Source organism: Camelina sativa, chromosome 5 (genome assembly GCF_000633955.1).
Source record: "Camelina sativa cultivar DH55 chromosome 5, Cs, whole genome shotgun sequence".
Classification (NCBI taxonomy): domain Eukaryota; kingdom Viridiplantae; phylum Streptophyta; class Magnoliopsida; order Brassicales; family Brassicaceae; genus Camelina; species Camelina sativa.
In genome coordinates this window covers 26,363,446-26,382,349 of record NC_025689.1, presented here as the reverse complement: position 1 = coordinate 26,382,349, position 18,904 = coordinate 26,363,446, and the positions used below count along the sequence as shown (strand labels likewise).

The window sequence follows — 18,904 nt, the reverse complement described above, 5'->3', positions numbered from 1 at the left end:
AAAAAAAAAAAAAAAAAAAAAATCTTTCACCGCCTTGTGCTCATCATCTTCCTTTTCCCTCTGCACCGGCGCCGCCTTCTTCTTCTCTCCCTCAGGTAAAATTCTACCATTTTCACAAATCTTTCTCCTCTAAGGTTCGTATCGATCTCCCCGTCGGTTTGATCGTTATGACTGTAGAATCCATAATTTCAGAATTACATGATTTGATTCCCACGATTTCAGATGTCTAGAAAATGGTATTGGTGTGTTGATTTCATCATTTTGTGCAAATGTTTACAGATATGTCAGTAATGGATGAACAATCAGGCATGTTTAAGGTTCAACAAACCATCGGAAGTGTATTATGTTGTAAATGCGGCGTTCCTATGCCACCAAATGCAGCTAACATGTGTGTGAATTGTCTCCGTTCCGAAGTCGATATCACCGAAGGATTGCAGAAGAGTATACAGATCTTCTATTGTCCTGAATGCACTTGTTACTTACAACCACCAAAGACATGGATCAAAGCGCAATGGGAATCCAAAGAGCTTTTGACGTTTTGTATAAAGAGGTTAAAGAATCTTAACAAAGTGAAGTTAAAGAACGCTGAGTTCGTTTGGACTGAGCCTCATTCCAAGAGGATTAAGGTTAAGTTGACTGTTCAGGCTGAGGTTCTTAACGGTGCTGTTCTTGAACAGTCTTATCCTGTTGAGTATACTGTGAGAGATAATTTGTGTGAGTCGTGTTCGAGGTTTCAGGCTAATCCTGATCAGTGGGTTGCTTCTGTTCAGCTTAGGCAGCATGTTTCTCATAGAAGGACTTTCTTTTATCTTGAACAGTTGATTCTTAGGCATGATGCTGCTTCACGTGCTATTAGGATTCAGCAGGTGGATCAAGGGATTGATTTCTTCTTTGGGAATAAGAGTCATGCTAATAGCTTTGTTGAGTTTCTCCGAAAAGTTGTCCCCATTGAGTATCGTCAGGATCAACAACTTGTGTCTCATGATGTGAAGAGTAGTTTGTATAACTATAAGTACACTTACTCTGTTAAGATCTGTCCTGTTTGTCGTGAGGATCTTGTATGCTTGCCTTCAAAAGTTGCTAGCGGGTTAGGAAACCTTGGTCCACTTGTGGTATGCACGAAAGTATCTGATAACATCACTCTTCTTGATCCGAGAACCTTAAGGTGTGCGTTCTTGGATGCGAGACAGTACTGGAGATCAGGGTTTTGATCTGCTCTTACTAGTAGGCAGCTTGTGAGGTACTTTGTGTTTGATGTTGAACCACCTGTTGGTGAAGCGACTGTTGGCGGACAAAAGTATGCTCTTTCTTATGTCCAAATAGCCCGTGAGTCAGATATTGGGAAGATGTTTTATGTGCAAACTCATCTAGGACACATACTGAAACCGGGTGATCAAGCTCTGGGCTATGACATTTACGGGGCCAATGTTAATGACAACGAAATGGAGAAATACCGTCTGAGTGTGAAGAATGGGCTTCCTGAAGCGATTCTGATCAAGAAATGTTACGAGGAGCAGAGAGAGAGGAAGAAGAAGAAAGCCCGTAGCTGGAAGACCAAACGGCTTCCAATGGAAATGGATGATTCAAGAGGCAGGGTTGATCCAGAGAAGACGGATAAGGAATACGAAGAGTTTTTGAGGGATCTTGAAGAGAACCCTGAGCTAAGGTTCAACATATCCTTGTACAAGAACAAAGATTATGAAGCTTCTGAAACTGCTTCAATGACTGATGGAGAAGGCGCACCATCTGTGCCAATCGAAGAGTTGCTTGCGGAGCTTGATCTCAGTGAGGAAGAAGAAGAAGAAGATGACGATGAGGAGGACATGGCTGCGTAATCTCGTTTCTCTGAAACTCGCGAAAGGTTTCAGTTTGATACCAAAACTATCATATGGTTCTGTTGTTACACTTTACCTTTGGACTTTGGTATTGTCCAAGTCTTTGTACTGAATGCGAGCGTATTGAAGTAAGCTCAATAGTTTGTGTCAAGGTACTACATGTCTTATGGTTAAACTTTGTTTTGATATTCTGAACTTTGGTGATTGAACTGAATAGTTATAATGATTACACGCAAATTTATATATTTAAAAGTTATAAATACAGTTTGAAAATGTATCAACGATAAGTTAAAATAAAAACACACAACTCTCTTAAAAACTAAAATATTAGGTAACTAAAAATTATATATATTGTAAAAAGTTACAATAGATAAACACAATAATAAAATAAAAGTTGTTAGAAATACCTTTTTATATATACTTTTTTCAAATATATCTTTTTGTCATTTTCTTTCTCTTTTACACAATTACAATGTGTTAAATTGATTTAAGAATCTTTTACACAATTGTACAATGTGTTAAATTGATTTAAGAATTATTTTTTTCAGGTTAAGTTTTCTATTTTACATTTAGGGTATAGTTTTGAGGGGTAGAGTTTAGTATTTGGAGTTTAGTGTTTAGAAATTAGTTATTTTTTAGAAAATGGTATTATTAAAAATGGACAACAAGAGAGGATATTTTTACAAAAAGGTGTAGAAAAAAGATACTTTTGTGAATGCCCTATAATTAAATAAGTATTTAAAGTTGATTAAAATTTGGGGGATTTTCAAAAATATTATTTTTTCTATGTCATTTTTCAAAAATACCCTTTCATGGTGTCCATTTTCAAAAATACTCCTTTTTAATATATAAAATGATTAAATTCTAAACCCTAAATACTAAAACCTTCCTCCTAAAAACTATACCCTAAATATAAAATACAGAACTCAAATTTTTAAAAAAATTTAAGGATTAATTTAACAGACTGTAATTGTGTAAAAGAGGGTAAAAATGAAAATATTCAAAAAAAGGGTATTTTTGAAAAGGGTATCACAAAAAATATATTTATAACAAATTCTTTTAAAATTTCTACATAGCTAGTATATATAATCCATCGAAATCAAGGAAGGAAATTGTTGGCATCTTTATCAGAATTTTTATATTTAAAGTTGACAAAAAATTATATTATTATAGTTATTCATAATGTCTTTAGTTAGATCAAAATTTAAGAGTCAGTGGAATTTATTCAAACTTCCAAATCATATATGTTAATAGATAGTTTAGAAAGTATAGAAAATAGTTCAATATCGAATTTCAAAGTATTGATTCATCATAAAACGAAAAAAAATGTGTCAAAAAAAGTTTGGTAGTTTTCAACAAAAATGAACAAATATATAGAGTTGACAAGATATGACCAATTAAAAACACACAACTGTTTGTAAAAGATAAAATTCTAAGTGAATAGATGCAACCATATAAGTCATTTTACATAAATTAAAAAAGAAAAAAATTACAAAAGGTTACACGAATGTAGATGACATTTTTCATTTTTTCAAAACCAAAAATTATTTTACGCAAACATTTTTAATAACATTTTTATAATTTACAAATATCATTTATCTTTTATGATTTAAATTTAACCAAAGTATATGTCATTCTTGAAGGTTTATTAAATGTGTAAAAAAAAAAAATTCCTACCCACAACACTGAAACTTTTTATTAATTATTTTTTTCGTTTTGAACATTCAGTAAATCATATAAAGTAAAACTATAATGATAACATGAACAATTATGTCCACCTTCTGCATTTTTACAATAGTAGCGAGTATATTAATTATCTTGAGTCAATCGGCATTGTGCAGCAGCTCAAGTAGTTTTTTGTAACATTTTTACATTGGTCAATTTTTTCATAATAAACAAGTAAATAATCTATATATATCTCACCTTTAGCATTATGCATCACGAAAAACATGAGAACACAAGAAACCACAAACAAAGTAACAGATTTCATGATGCAGAAATTAATAATTGATTTTCTATATTTTTCCGATTTTTTTTTCTTTATCTCCCTGCTGAATAATTTCTAATTAACATTGTTTATTCTTAGTCAAATAAAAGGCAATAGTTTTATATTTGACTGGAATAAGTAATTGCCCATTTGAGAGTCAAAACAATGATACCCTAAATAAGATAGACAGATTCAGATAATAAATTATGTATCTGACATATTTAAATTTAATTAAATTTGTAAATATACATATATATATATATATATTAGGTTTGTTCCTTTCTCTTGTTATGAATCCATATCATCATCATCATCCACTTGTTGATAATACTAATTTGACTTTACTTGTATATATAATTAAAAAAAAAATATTTTCTTATGCATTTATTATTTATATCACTTAAGAAATGTTTAGGGAAAAAATAAAGAAATGACATTGCTTATATTAAATGTTTAATATGAGGATGTGGACATCCTAGATGGAGTGAGAATCTTCTAATCTATATAAATAATAATCTGAAAAAATACAAATAACAATTATAATTTTTTCTAGAATTTTTTTTTGGAAACACGCATCTTTGTAAAATTACGTATATTCATTGTAGATTGTGTCGTTACATTATCTTTTATTCACATTTTTTCATCACAAATTTTTGTTTTTAGAACTGTGTTCTTTACAAACAGTTTTGTCTCTGTAAATGTTCATGGCATTTGAACTTTATATATATATATATATATATATTCGTCTATGCTTTTTTGTTAAAATAAAAATATTTTAAATGCGACTAATTGCAAACCATCATCACTTTTTAGTGTTTGCGTCAGTACCCTAGACGGTAATAGAATTATCGAAAGTTGATGCCTCACTTTACTTTGTAAATAAGAAGAAAGCATTACCCTAGACAGTAATAACATTGACGAAAGTTGATGCCTCACGTCCATAATTATTGTGATGTGTAGAAAGAAAATAGGAAAAACTTTGATCTTTTATGATTTAAATTTAACCAACGTATTTGTTATTCTTGAAGGTTTATCAAATATGTAAAAAAAGACACTGAAACTTTTTATTAATTATTTTTTGTTTATTTTGAACATTAAGTAAATCATATAAAGTAAAATTATTAATGATAACATGAACAATCATGTCCACCTTGTGCATTTTTACAATAGCAGCGAGTATAGTAACTATCTTGAGTTTCCGATCGGCATTGTGCAGCAGCTCGAGTACGAACAGGATCACATGGTTTTCCCGGAACAAATTCAACAAGTACTTGCGCATGTTGTGCTTCCACTAATTTATATCAACCAAAAAAATATTAGATGATGGATAAAAGCATCAATTATTAATGACAAAAAAATAATTGATAATACTAAAAATTACAAGTAGTTTTTGTAACATTTTTGCATTAGTCAATTTTTTCATAATAAACAAGTAACTAATCTATATATATATATATATATATATATATATATATCTCACCTTTAGTATTATGCATCACGAAAAACATGAGAACACAAGAAACCACAAACAAAGTAACAGATTTCATGATGCAGAAATTAATAACTGATTTTCTGTATTTTCCGAGTATTTTTTTTGTTTATCTCCCTACTGAATAATTTCTAATCAACATTGTTTATATATATACACCACACACTAAGATATTACTCTTAGTCAAATAAAAAGCAATAGTTGTATATTTGACTGGAATAATTAATTGCTCATTTGAGAGTCAAAACAATGATATTTATTAAGAATAATAACCTATATAAGATAGAGAGATTTAGATAGTAAATTATGTATCTGACATATTTAATTTTAATTAAATTGAAAATACATATATATATATATATTAGGTTTGTTTATTTCTCTTGTTATGCATCATCATCATCCACATGTTGATAATATTAATTTGACTTTACTAGCATATATAATTAAAAAATATTTTCTTAAGCATTTATATCATCATTTGTCTGATAATAATAAATTGGTATTAAGAAATGTTTAGAAAAAAATAAAGAAATGACATGGCTTATTTATATTAACTATTTAATATGAGGATGTGGACATCCTAGATGGAGTGAGAATCCTCTAATCTATATAAACAATTATAACTTTTTCTGGAATTTTTTTTTTTTTGGAAATATGATTGCACATCTTTATAAAGTTACGTATATTTATTGTAGGTTGTGTCTTTCACTATGTTTTATTCACATTTTTCATCACAAATTTTTGTTTTCAGATCAGTGTTTTAAAAAAAAACATTTGTGTCTCTCTAAATGTTCATGTCATTTGAACTCCACATATATATTTATCTATACTTCTTTATAAAAATAAAAATATTTTAAATGTGACTAATTACAAACCATCATCAATTTTTAGTGTGAGCGTCAGCGTCACACCCATTATTGGACTCTTTACTTTTATACATCTAAGAAGAAAGCATTACCCGATACTGTAATAGCATTAACAAAAGTTTATAATTCTAAGAAGAAAGCAATACCCTAGACAATAATAGCATTCACGAAAATTGATGTCTCACGCCCATAATCATTGTGATGTGTAGAAAGAAAAAGAGGAAAAACTATTACTCCCTCTGGTTTTGTTTACTTGTCGCTTTAGCCTATTTTTTTCTGTTTAAAATTACTTGTCATTCTCAGTTATCAATGTGATTTTTGCAATAAAATTCCAAATATAACCCTAGATCAATTAACATAATACATAAAGAGTCACGTTGGATTATACGAAAGGTCACTTTTTCAACTTATAAACATAACCACTTTGATAGATAAAGTTAGAAATCTACAACCTGCAGTAAAATAAGAAGGAGAGAAAGATAATGGTGAGTATTGTAATGGATTCAATGGAATAATAAATCACAAAGAAATGCAATCTGATGATCAACATTACCTAAGAATATTTGACAAATAAAGTTCGATGGTTTTTGTATGCCTCAGGGACAAGAATCATAAGAGCTTCCTCTGGAGTTCAGCCACTTATAATTAATATCTGCAGGGTATCCAAATGATTGGAGAGTTCAAACATAAAAAATGAATTTACCTAGTTCTGTGACAAGTAAAACATCTAATCTATGATTCTCATAACAAACTAAGAGAAATTAGAGCATATACAAAAGAAGATCTCAGGTTTTAAATCAGAAGGAGAAGAAAGATCTTTCTTAGAGACACGTTAAAGGTAGAAAAACAGTACGAACAGAGGATAAGCTAAACAACTAGCAAAAATATTATTCAGGTAATCACGTAACATGTCTCTAACATAAAAGTGATATACGCACTAGCTTAAATACAAAGCTCCATTTTCAATCACAAAAGCAAGACCATAAGAACAGAAAAAGATAAGTTTATTTGTGAGACAAATGTCATTTAAAAAAAAAAAACCAAATCAAATCTGAGAAACCAATTAACTAATTTCACCATATCTAGTGACTTAGATAGAGCTGCCTCGGGTTGAAGCATGGCTTGTAGGACTGTGTGATTTATCATTAGAAGGAGAATAATTCTTAGCCATCTTGCTTCGTTACTCCATATATTGAATAGAAGAGGAAGTCGTAGTAGAAGAAGAAACAGAGGAAAATGGAGAAGAAGAAGAACTGGAAGTGATTGAATAAAACAAAGAATTGAGATCAACAGAGGATTGGAGTCCGCCGTCGGTGGAGTAAACAGCAGCCGCTCCGATCGGGTCTGCCGTCGGTGGAGTAAACAACAGCCGCTCCGATCAGGTCTGTCGTCGGTGGAGCACACAACAGCAGCTTCGATCGAGTCCGCCGCAGGTGGAGTACTCAGCAACCGTTCTGATTGAGTTTTTCACCGTCGTAATCACGCCGGCGTAGCTCAGAGTATAATTACTTTTTCATCTTGTTTTTCCTATTCGTTTTTGGATTTAGATTGTAAAAAGAAAAAATAATTATGTATGAAAAATAAAATGGTAAATTTGTGTTCTATCTGAGGTTAAAGTTGTCAATATACCAACTTTCTTAATCCACGCGAAAACTCCTAAAACGTCAAGTAAACAAAACCGGAGGGAGTATCTTTTATGAAAATTTCACCAAAGTATTAGTCATTCTTGAGGGTTTATTAAATGTGTAAAAAAAAATATATTAAATGATGGATAAATTAAATCTCTATATATTAAAGACAAAAACAGTTGATAATACCGAAGAAATTACAAGTTTTTTTGTAACATTTTTTTATCAGTCAATTTTTTTCATATATATTTCACCTTTAGCATTATGCATCACAAAAAATATGAAAACACATGAAACCACAAACAAAGTAACATGTTTCATGACGCAGAAATTAATAATTGATTTTCTATATTTTTTTTCTTTATCTTCTACTGAATAATTTTTAGTCAAGCATTGTTTATATATATACATACACCACACACTAAGATATTATTCTTACTCAAATAAAAGGCAATAGCTTTATATTTTACTGGAATAATTAATTGCCCATTTGAGAGTCAAAACAATAATATTTATTAAGAATAATAACCTAAATCTGGGGTTATTTGATTCAGAATTTTAGAAAGTCAATAAATCTTTTGTGCTATTCAGCTAAAATAAAAGAATCTATGATTATTAATGAATTTAGTTATTATGTTATTAATTTATAATTTTATTCACTTTTCTGAACAAAATAAGTTATATAGAGTATCATTAAAATAGAGAGATTGTTTGTGAGACTTGACAAGATTATAAAAATCTAATCAATAAAATTATAAAAAAAAACTTTTTAGCAATTCTTTAAAATCTTTCATTCATTCACTTGTTATGAATTTATGGAAGACATCAAAATTTCTTTTATAAATTAGAATCTAATAACACATGGGATTTAGTAGATGGCTAGAAAAGCATAAAAAAAAGAGTCAAAAAACCTATTTCATTTAATCCACTCGTATAACGGTAACGTACCTAACAGCAAAATATAAACCCAAACTACACAAATCACAACCAAAACATTCCCCTACGATTTTGCTTACTTGTGCAAGAAGCATCCAAATTCAGTGACGCTGATTTAGCATCTCATATGCAAGATTCTCCACCAAATCGTCACGTGTCGTCTCTAACAAGTGAACCGTAACACATGTCATAAACCATCCAGGAACGCTACACACATCATTGCCTTTAACTCTCCTTATCGTCGTGGCCTACATACCCGTTTCAAGATCGTTGCAAGAACATTCTCTGTGAGAGAATCACAAGTTCTTGATCACGAAAACCGTATTTGTTCACATAGTCACGCAGCAATGCTATCTGGCTTGTATAAGGATATCATAGAGAATTAGTAAGTTTACTCGTCAACAGTTTTACACATAACTAAAATAGAGTCTAGAAAAATTAACGTTCGCCTTAATTCATCCAGATTTCGTGAAAAGTTCATCCGAATTGATAAACATAACCCCATTTTAAATTGAATACATTATGTTGGCAAAAAAATGGAATACATTATATTTTTTTAAGAAACAAGATTATCATTTTTTATTGAGTGAAAGTGTTTAATACAAATTCAGCATTGCTCGACCAATTTTGGAGGACCATCCTTCTTATTCTTAATATCGATTGCTAAAGAAAAATAAAAGAGACTTTCAGAACTTTACACCAAGCTGGAACATTTTTTATTAATTGTGACTTGAAGCCCATGCTTCATGCGGAGAATAAGACCAAGTTCTGCCTCAATCTTTTGTCCATTGACGACCTTAATCTCGTAGTTTTGTAATATTTCCACGATCACTGTCTTCATTAGATTAATAGCTAAATTCTTGCCTATACATGATCTTGGGCCAGCATTGAACGATAAGAACTTGTAAGCAGGCTCATGTCTCAACCCTCCTGTCTCTGTAATCCATCTCTCTGGCTTAAAATCTCTCGCGTCTTCTCCCCATACGGCTTTCATTCTCCCCATCGCGTAAATACTGATCATGATATTGATATTTGATTCGACTTTATGCCCACTTGGAAGCACATCTGGTTTGATTGGAGACTTGCGTTCGAATGGAATTGGTGGGTAAAGCCTCATTGATTCACTCAATACAGCATGTAAATACACCAGCTTATTCAAGTACAATAACGTGTCTTGATGATCACTTCCAGTTCTTGGTAGATTTGTGCTGTTGATCTCTTGGTGAATCTTGGTTAACACGTTAGGGTTTTCAGAAAGATTCCAGAAGAACCAAGTTAGTGCAACAGCAGTTGAATCTCTCCCAGCTGCCATGAAGTTCACTGTGAAGTCTTGTAGAAACTTATTATCACCAGGATTCAAGAGGTCGTACTTGGTTGTATCTAGCTTTATGAAGGAAGTCAAAAGAACTTCATGATCTTCTCCATTGGAATTGTGAGTATTCCTTTGTGATCTTACCTCTTCTCTCGTGGCTGATATATGTTTGTTACAAACACGAGTTAAAGTGGCATCAGCTTTCATCATCTTCTTCTCTGCCCCGATTCCAATCCATTTTTGCAGCTTCCATAAGAATCTTGGTGTAATATGTCTATAAAAAATCGCTTCTCCAACATCATCAAAAGCCGTAGCGAACTCAACTTCCGGTAATTCAATGGAGACACTTCCAAGATCTGACCCGGTTATTAACATGAAGGTTGTATCGAACATGAACCTCAGGAACACATCTTGCAACTCCACCACCATCTTTTCCTCTGCGAAATGATTGAAAAGAGGTACAAGCCCGTCTTTGAGCTTACTTTTCGTGATAGTTGTTGAAAAAGTTTGGTAGCTTTGTTGGTGGAATATAGACTGAGATGCCTTCCTCCATTGTCTCCATAGCTCGTAATCCGTGTTGATGATCCCGTCTCCAAAAGATTCAAAAATTTCATGGAACTCAGGACCTTTATAGTAATTTGAGAAGTTTGAGCTCATCATATAATTAATATTAGCTGGATCAACCGTGCCTAATATATCAATTCCAGTAAACCATGGGCCCTTGAATTGAAAGGTCAAGTTGGAGTTCTCGAAAACCTCCACGATGGAGTCATAGGCGCGGTGTAACCTCATGACTACACCAGGAAGCATGCCAAGAACCGGCCAGTTCCATGGACACCTTCCAAAGGGTTTATTGTTGCGGCAGCAGTAGAATATGAGAAAGCAAAAGAAAGCTATGGATGCTTCAAAGAACCCTATCGAAGTCATTAGAAAGAGTTAGTTTTTTTTTGGGTACAAAAGGAAATAAAAGGAAGTTGGTTTTATACACATACGAGGATACATCAACCAGACGAATTTAAAAGTCTATTGTTTCATTACGTTTAAATTCCCAGAGAGGAAATCTTTGGATTCACGATGAAGAAAGAATTGAAAATAATTATGTGTGTCTTTTAATAACCAGAAGCATGTAATAGCGTTTAATTAAGGATGCTTCATGTTGAAGTTCAATGGTCGTCATCTCCCACAAACAAGGATCACATGACTTTTGTTACATGTAACCCAGCGCAAAGTAACTTATTTTTAGGGTATCTTTATAGAGTTATTGAAGGGTTTCTTGAAGAACAAACAAAAGTGATTCTCCCAAATGGGCTTAAATTATAACACCATGAGCCAATTTTTGGCTTGTACAGTTGAGAGAATTGGTCAAATGGAAATATATTGACCAAAAACATAATATATAGCATCTTAATGTGTACAATGAGGTATATAACCATCTACGTATGTTGTCCAAAAGTAAAATAAAAACCCATCTATGTGTTTTGTATATAGTTTGGTTAGACAATTTTATCCTCATAAAGTTGTGTGCAACTTTACAAGCCTGCTTATTCTTTCCTTCTATGTGGCCGGCCTCTCTAGTCCAAAACTGTAATCTTAATATTATTTTTCATTTAAAAAAGTCTCATAACCATTTTTGTATGGTGTCACTTTTATTTTAAATCTCTAAAGTTTTGAATTCTTAAAATAAACGACTAAGTAACAATTTTGCTAATTTCAAATCTTAAAAATGGCTTTCGTATTCGCGGATCTATTAATATTAACAAGTAAATTTGATTACATGAATAATCATTTTTTTTTCACAAATTACATGAATAATCATTATAAATACTAAGATGGCTTTAATAATTATTTTAATTAATTTTTTATTTTTATCATTAATAATATATATAAAAATTACAAAAATAAATAACTTTTTGTAAGTGTTTAAAAATCTTAAAAGTGGCTCTCTGTAAGTGTTTTTTATAAATCTTAGTCCAATATCCTTTTAGATCTGCTATGATGAACATCAAGTTTCCGGCCGTAAGTGAGAAAAGAGAGCACTCGCCACATAAATAAGGAAATTTTGTTGCTTTTCTTTGAATTTTAAAATATATTATTGATGATAAATAAAAAAAATTAACTAAATTATTTTAATTTAAAACTATGTCTTTATTTATAACAAAAATAAATTATTTGTTGATGAATCATTTTTTCCGTTAATTTTTATAGATATGTGAATATAAGAGCCACTTTGAAGGTTTACAATAACAAAACTTTTCACTTTGATGATTAATTGTATGAATTCAAAATTTAGAGGTTTAAATCAGTTACATTCTTTGTAAATACATACTAACACAAATTTTATTCTCTAAAATTTTACTTCAAAAATGTTAATATAGATTTCCTCTGTTTCCACAGTAAACTTTTTTTTTTTACCTTTTAATATAACTAAAATCAATTAATTTTAATCATATGTAAAGTTATGAAAAAGTGTTTTGGATAGAAAATGATGCATGTATTGCTAAAACTAAAAGTTATTATTTAGTGAATGTGAAAACTTATAGAAAAAAAAACAATCAAGGAACAGAGGTTTTTTTAGTGTGTGCATGCAAGATGATCTGGTAAGTTACTGGAAAGAATGAAAATTTTCGTTTTGGTGTAACATTATATATCGTAAGAATTTGCTCATCATCAGTAAAAGAAAATCATTACAAACCAAATATGCCAAAAAAGAGTTAGTCCTTTTTAACAAAAAAAAAATAGAGTTAGTCCTCAAAAACTATTTCACAAAACAGAACACACTACTCATATCAAAAACCTACAAATCATAATTGTGTTTCAGAGAAGAAAAGTATAAAATTCAATGACGCTGATTAAGCCAATCTTCGTTATCAATCTCTTCAACCAATTTCAAGTATCTTCTTTTCCACAACCACCTTAATCCCTTGCAACACATCCTTCGTTGTCTCCTCAGTGATCATCGCATCAATCCTCCTAATAAAACCCAAAACAAATTTAAACTCTGTAGTACAATACCACCATAACTGTTGCACCACAGCGATTTCAACATCCCTAAGAGCTCTATCAAGAAACCCTAATTCCATTCCTCTGTTCACAGACTTCAACATCTCATTAACAAGATTCTCCACCAAAGCAACACTTGTCGTCTCCAACAAGTGAACCGCCGTACAAAACCCACCCACGAACGCTAAACCCCACTGGCTCGAACTCGAACCCGAACCCTCGTGGACGTTTCCTAACCGTTTCAAGATCGCTGGTAAAAGATTATCCATGAGTGGAATCACAAACTCGTCTTCATCCAAAGGCATGGACAAGCTCGTGAACACGAAAACCGCTTTCGCAAACTCTGTCTCAGCTCTAGACGAGATAAACACACGCAGATCATGCCATGTTTCTTCGTGAATGGTGAACACCTCGAAAGCGATACGGTTCACGAGCATGGAAAGAATCTTGAAACTTGTTTCCGAGATGACTTGTTCTTCAAGGCAAGATATGAGTTCAGGCGAGAGTACGTGAACCACTTCTGAATTCAAAGACGCTTCTTCTATGATGAAAATAGCGTGAAGACACCTTACCGCATTCTCTCTGATCCCGTCATGGACACGTGGCTCTTTCGAGGTGTAGATTCGCATGAGTTTGAGAGAGAGACATGCCGGGTAAGAGTCGACGCAGAAACGGAAGAACTTGGTTCTGATCAGTTGATTCACCGATGGCTTTGTGAGGGTGGCGATGAATCTCATCGTCGGTTCGATGTGGGGATTCGCAAGAAGCTTATAGGCAGCTTCGTTGAAGTGTTGGGCGGAAGGTTCCTTCGTCGGCGTCTTCTGTTTCTCCATGGAAACAACTCGATAGAGAAGAATTGAAGATAGAAACTTATATATATATTTACGCATCATTAAATTAGTTTTGTTTCTTTATTTTGTAGATAGGATAATGATGAGCAGAACTAAATTGTTATAATTTCTTTACTACGGTAGATTTTTTTAACTCTTTAGTTTCTATCCTTTTGGAAGTTGCAACAAATATAGATAACAGTAATAGAAATGTTAAAAAATATTGTTAGCTTCAAAAAAAGGAAAAAATTATCCATTTGATATTATTTACTCCACAATAGGACTACATATAACGTTCTTTAGTCTATAGTTTTTTTTTGTTTTTTTTATACATAATCAAGGATAGTATTTCTTACCAAAATATTTCTTTAATTTACAATATATTAATATCTTATATAATATGAGAAAGTTTTTCTCAACTTTTGCTAAAGAAATGACACTTGGCGTGTTATCTATCTGACACCTGTACACTTTTGTTGTTTGGACCTAATTAACTAAATTCATTTGTACTTTGGACCTAATTCACTAAAAGGCCATAAAACAAAACAAAAACTCTCAACAGTTCCTTATTCCATTCTTCAATTAGGCTCCTTCCAATCTAAACCTACTATTTATCAGTTTGTGGTTTCATCCTAGAAAAATCTGATTATAGTTTATTTTGAAATTATAAAAATGGGTTTCAATCTTATGCATGCTTCACAGGCAAGAACGGATTCTAAATTATGTATAAAATATATTTATGGGTTTCAATCTTAGAAATGATTCATAGGCAAGAAAGGAATCAAAATTATGTTAGATTGTAGGATGTTTACGTGTTCTCAAAATCTCTTATAAATTCATAAAGTTTTAAGTCAAAATTAAAATTTTGGGTTTCCATTCATGGGTTTAGTTTCTGGCATTTAATCTTATATAACCTAATGGTGGGATGTTTTATGTAAGTAATTTGATAATTTCTTACTTATTTATTTCTCATTAGATCTTACCAATTTGTTTTCCATAAAACAAGAATTCAATCCGTTTTCCATAAAATTAAATTTCAGTCCCTAATGACTCTCATTTTAAAAGAAATTTTCAGTCATATTATTTAATTTCAGTCATTAGGTTCCTACGAAGAATTAACTTATTTTTATATATCTTTCCAAATTTCAATAGGTATTCTTGAATAAATTTAAATATTTTTTTGCAGGTTATCATGTTTGTTGTTCGCATTAAAACTACATCAGAAAAAATATAATGTGAGAATGTTTGACAAATTTACTTATTCATTATAGTGTTTATGTATGTCTTTCCTAATCTCCATGTGCCGGTCCGGCAATTTTGGATGACCTATGCCAATTTGTTTTTAAAAGACCATTTTTATTAAATAAAATTATAAGAATAGTAATATAAAATTATTTTCATAAAATAGTTTCTAAATCCATAAACCGAAATATGTTCGTTTTGCTTGCTCACATTTTTTTTTGTCTTTTCAATGTTTTCATGTTCATTTAAATATTTATACAGAAATAAACATTATATTGCCTAATAACTCATTATTGTTTTAAAACTCCTCAAATATAGAAACTTTATTATTAGAGTTTCAAATTTGTTTTTCTAAATTAAATTTTACTTTAAAATTTATTAACAACAAGTTTAATTAACATTAATCTAATGCTCATTCAGCAACAATTCAAACGACGAAATATTTTTTACATAAACCATATAAAACTTCATCCGATCTCACCAGAGTTCGACTCCACTAAGTTGTGTTACCCATCGTAGTAGGGCTTGGCTATGAATCGGGCCTTGTCGATTCAATGATGACAAAAAAAACTTCATCCGTAAATTGGATATTTCTATTATATAAAACTTTAACTTACAATTTTTTTCAAACTTATAAAAAAAATCTAATAATAACTGAACTTATAATTTTTTACTTTTTCTACATAAAAGACAAAAAAACTTTTGGCCTAATAAAGTATGCTCCAAAAAATTTGATGCCCTAATGCTTGGGTTCATTTGCTTACCATATGGGCCGGGCTTTGAACCATGTTTTATATTTACTCTAGGGTTGTCGTGTTTGTTGGTTATGTTAATACTACTATATCATGAGAAAATGAACTATCATGATCTAATATGTTCAATATCACTACAAGAAATATGTGTATTCTTAGCACACGAAAAACACTATCATTTCATTTCGATAGCGATTTTGTAAACGATGTATTTGCCGGTGTCATCTTAGAGGGGCACATACAATAGTGTTTTTTCCTTTGCTATTATCTGTCTCTCTATAATAGCGCATTATTATCGCTATATTAAGATTATTAGTAGCGTTTTTAATTTGCTATATTATAATTAATAGTAGCGACAGATTTGTACTATAGTTTTGTCAATGGTAGCTATATATTGGTGCAATGATATATTTTATGGTTAAACAAAATTTACATTATAATTTAGTTTAATAAATATAAATTTATTAAAAATTATATTAAATAAATTTTCCAAAACATATATACTATATTTTAGACTAAACCAAGTTATGAAACCAAGTCTTATACCAAGTATTTACTACATATTACATAACATGGGAACAATGTAACGCCCGTGTCCCAAAGAAAAGTGGAAGAACCGATCAATTTATGTGAAATAATGAAATTGCCCGGTTTGGTTTAAGTTCACCCAGTTTAGAGCAGATTTTGGGAAACCCTAAATGATATATTTATAATGAAATGGACGCCTCTTCTCTCTATTTGGTCGTGGCTGTTATTCAATACTTGTGTTGAGAGGAAGAAAGAGATATAGAGAGAGGAGAGAGCCTATTGTGGTGTGAAGGAGATTAAAGGAGAAGGAGCAGAATTGTTAGGGTTTGGGAAGAAACAGTTTCGATATATCAAATCGTTGTCAAAGGTAACGAAATTTGGTAGTGTTATTCTCAAACCTTTCATCGTCATTCTCCTTTTTACAGAAGTGGATTTGGATTTAAACTCGATGAGTTATGTGCAATTTCGTGAGACACGTTTTCTCAGACGCGAGTTGGAACTATCGGGGATTGTAACTGAGATCGTGGTCTCGTCTGGTTTCTGATCGGTACGAGATTTTGTGGGAAGCTTCGTGACGTCTCGGACTAGCTTTTCACCGGAGGGATTTGATAGTTAACGGTTGGTTTTTATTTTAGGGTTTCGTCTTTACGATTGTTCTTTTCTGATGTTTCTGTCCAGTTTGCTTCAAGGTTGTTTTTGGTTGTGTCACTTGTTGTAGGACGTTTCTGGACTGTTTCAGACGCAAGGAGAATTTCTCCTGGTTGTATTTGTTGTTAGAATCAGCTTGATAAGGTGAGTGCGTGACCATGAGCTTATCTAAGCGATTGGGTTGTATAACTTGTTTTGTGTGAAGTTGTGTAGGTGTGATGAATGTGTTATTGGATGTTCTGTTCAATGTCTGGTTTGTTATGTTTTATTTGTGGTTGTACTCTTGATTTGCTTGTGTGTATAGCTCGTAGATGGGAGGATCGTCTCACTGGGTATTTCTGGTAATACTCACGCATCTCATTGTGTTTGTGGTGCAGGTATTGTGTAGTGTGGAATCATGGCGATGAGGAGGAGGATGATCTAGGGTCTCGGTTGTGTGTTGTTGGACTTGGTTATATTGTTTATGCTGGAACCTTGGATAGAGTTATTCTAGGTTGATGGATAGAATGCTTAGGAATGTTATTGCATTGATGATGTGTTGGTTCTGTATATTGGTATGTTTCCGCTGTGTATATTGGTTGTTATCGGTTTAATGAGGAATTGTGGTTTGGGTGGTTTAATTAGGTAGTATGAGATGCTTAATTATGTATTGTACTTATTTTAAAAAAAAACGGGGCTGGTTGTTTTATTTTGGTATCAGAGCCCTTATGGTTTTAGGATGGTTAAATGGATGGTTTAGAGCGGTTTAGGAATTTAATTGGTTGAATTATCTTCCTATTGTTTGATGCATGATGATGTGTGATGGAATTGATTATGAGTAGTTAGTCAATTTGTATGTGGTATGGAGTCCTAGTATCATCCTCTTCGAGCCTTCAATGAGATTCCACTGTAAGTTGTTTTATGTGTTGTTAGTTGTGTAGTGTTTTTAGCTTCTGTACGGGAGGTGCAGTTGGCTATTGACAAGTTGTTGGAAATTGGTGGATCACGCCGGTATCGGGAAATACCGTTGGCGGTGATTTGTGAAAGTGGATGTGTTGGAAAGGGATTTCCAAGAAGTTAAGTTGGAGACTTACTTCGCCTAGAGTGGCTGGAGTGCCACTATTTAACAAGATGAGGTGGTGTTCGGAGTCCGAAATTTTCGTGAAGCGGTGGTGTTGAGAGAAGTTTCCCGAAATAGAATTTACTATAAGTGGAAAGTTTCCAAAAGAGGGAAGTTTTAAAAATGGAAAGTTTTATGGAAGTTAGAATTTGTCAATTTTTAGCGGTGTGTGCCTTGGAGGGGCTTGTGTGGCCTTTGTGGCGGAATTTTGAGTTAGTGTGTGCCCGTGTGTGGCGGTCTTCTGAGACATTGTGTGGCCGATGTGCTTACTGGTGTTGTTGGAGGTCCAGCAGGTTCTGTGAGTGTGGTAACAGGTTTTGCTCAGACCGAGATGACCTTATTGCAGATTTAATAAGATGATTAGTTCTTATGAAATTTTGACGAGGGATGGGTTAAGGGATTATGTGATTCTAGGAGTGGGAAGTTTCCATAAATAGAAAGTTTCTAAATATGGAAAGTGTTTAGGGAGATAGAGCTTTGCTGTTTATGGAAAGTGTCGTTGCAAAGGAAAAATAAAAAGTTCCAGAAAAGGGAAGTTTCCATAAATAGAAAGTTCTATGAATAGATAGGACTTGACTATTTTTGGAAAGGGGATGTGGAATGCCTGGAGTGGCGGGAATGTTTAGAGGTTGACCTGAAGAGTGGTCTTAGATGAGATGATTGGTTCTCAAAGATTTTTGATTGGTGGTGTTACGGTGCTACGAGATGTGCGGGTTCTAAAACTGAGAAGTTTTATGAATAGTTAAAGCTTG

The 18,904-nt window shown here is 32.2% G+C and overlaps 2 protein-coding genes, 1 long non-coding RNA gene and 1 pseudogene across 3 annotated transcripts; 2 read left to right on the top strand and 2 right to left on the bottom strand.

Annotated features, from left to right (window-relative positions):
• LOC104787617 lies at positions 43–1,986 on the top strand (annotated as a pseudogene).
• On the bottom strand, positions 9,436–10,980 carry LOC104789596 (alkane hydroxylase MAH1-like). Its single transcript, XM_010515269.1, has 2 exons — positions 10,536–10,980; positions 9,436–10,490 (listed from the first exon to the last, which is right to left on the bottom strand). The coding sequence occupies exons 1-2, from the start codon at positions 10,978–10,980 to the stop codon at positions 9,436–9,438; spliced, it is 1,500 nt and encodes a 499-aa protein (XP_010513571.1).
• LOC104789595 lies at positions 12,930–13,886 on the bottom strand. Its single transcript, XM_010515268.1, has one exon. It carries the CDS (start codon positions 13,884–13,886, stop codon positions 12,930–12,932), a length of 957 nt encoding a protein of 318 aa, XP_010513570.1.
• On the top strand, positions 16,995–17,468 carry LOC104787616. The gene is made up of 3 exons (XR_767993.1): positions 16,995–17,023; positions 17,124–17,197; positions 17,431–17,468. It is a non-coding gene; the product is annotated as an uncharacterized LOC104787616 (long non-coding RNA).

Coding starts and splice junctions, on each gene's coding strand:
- LOC104789596 (XM_010515269.1), bottom strand. CDS start 10,980: ATGACTTCGATAGGGTTCTTTGAAGCATCCATAGCTTTCTTTTGCTTT. Junction 10,491..10,535: donor TTCAACAACTATCACGAAAA/GTAAGCTCAAAG, acceptor ATCATTTCGCAG/AGGAAAAGATGGTGGTGGAG.
- LOC104789595 (XM_010515268.1), bottom strand. CDS start 13,886: ATGGAGAAACAGAAGACGCCGACGAAGGAACCTTCCGCCCAACACTTC.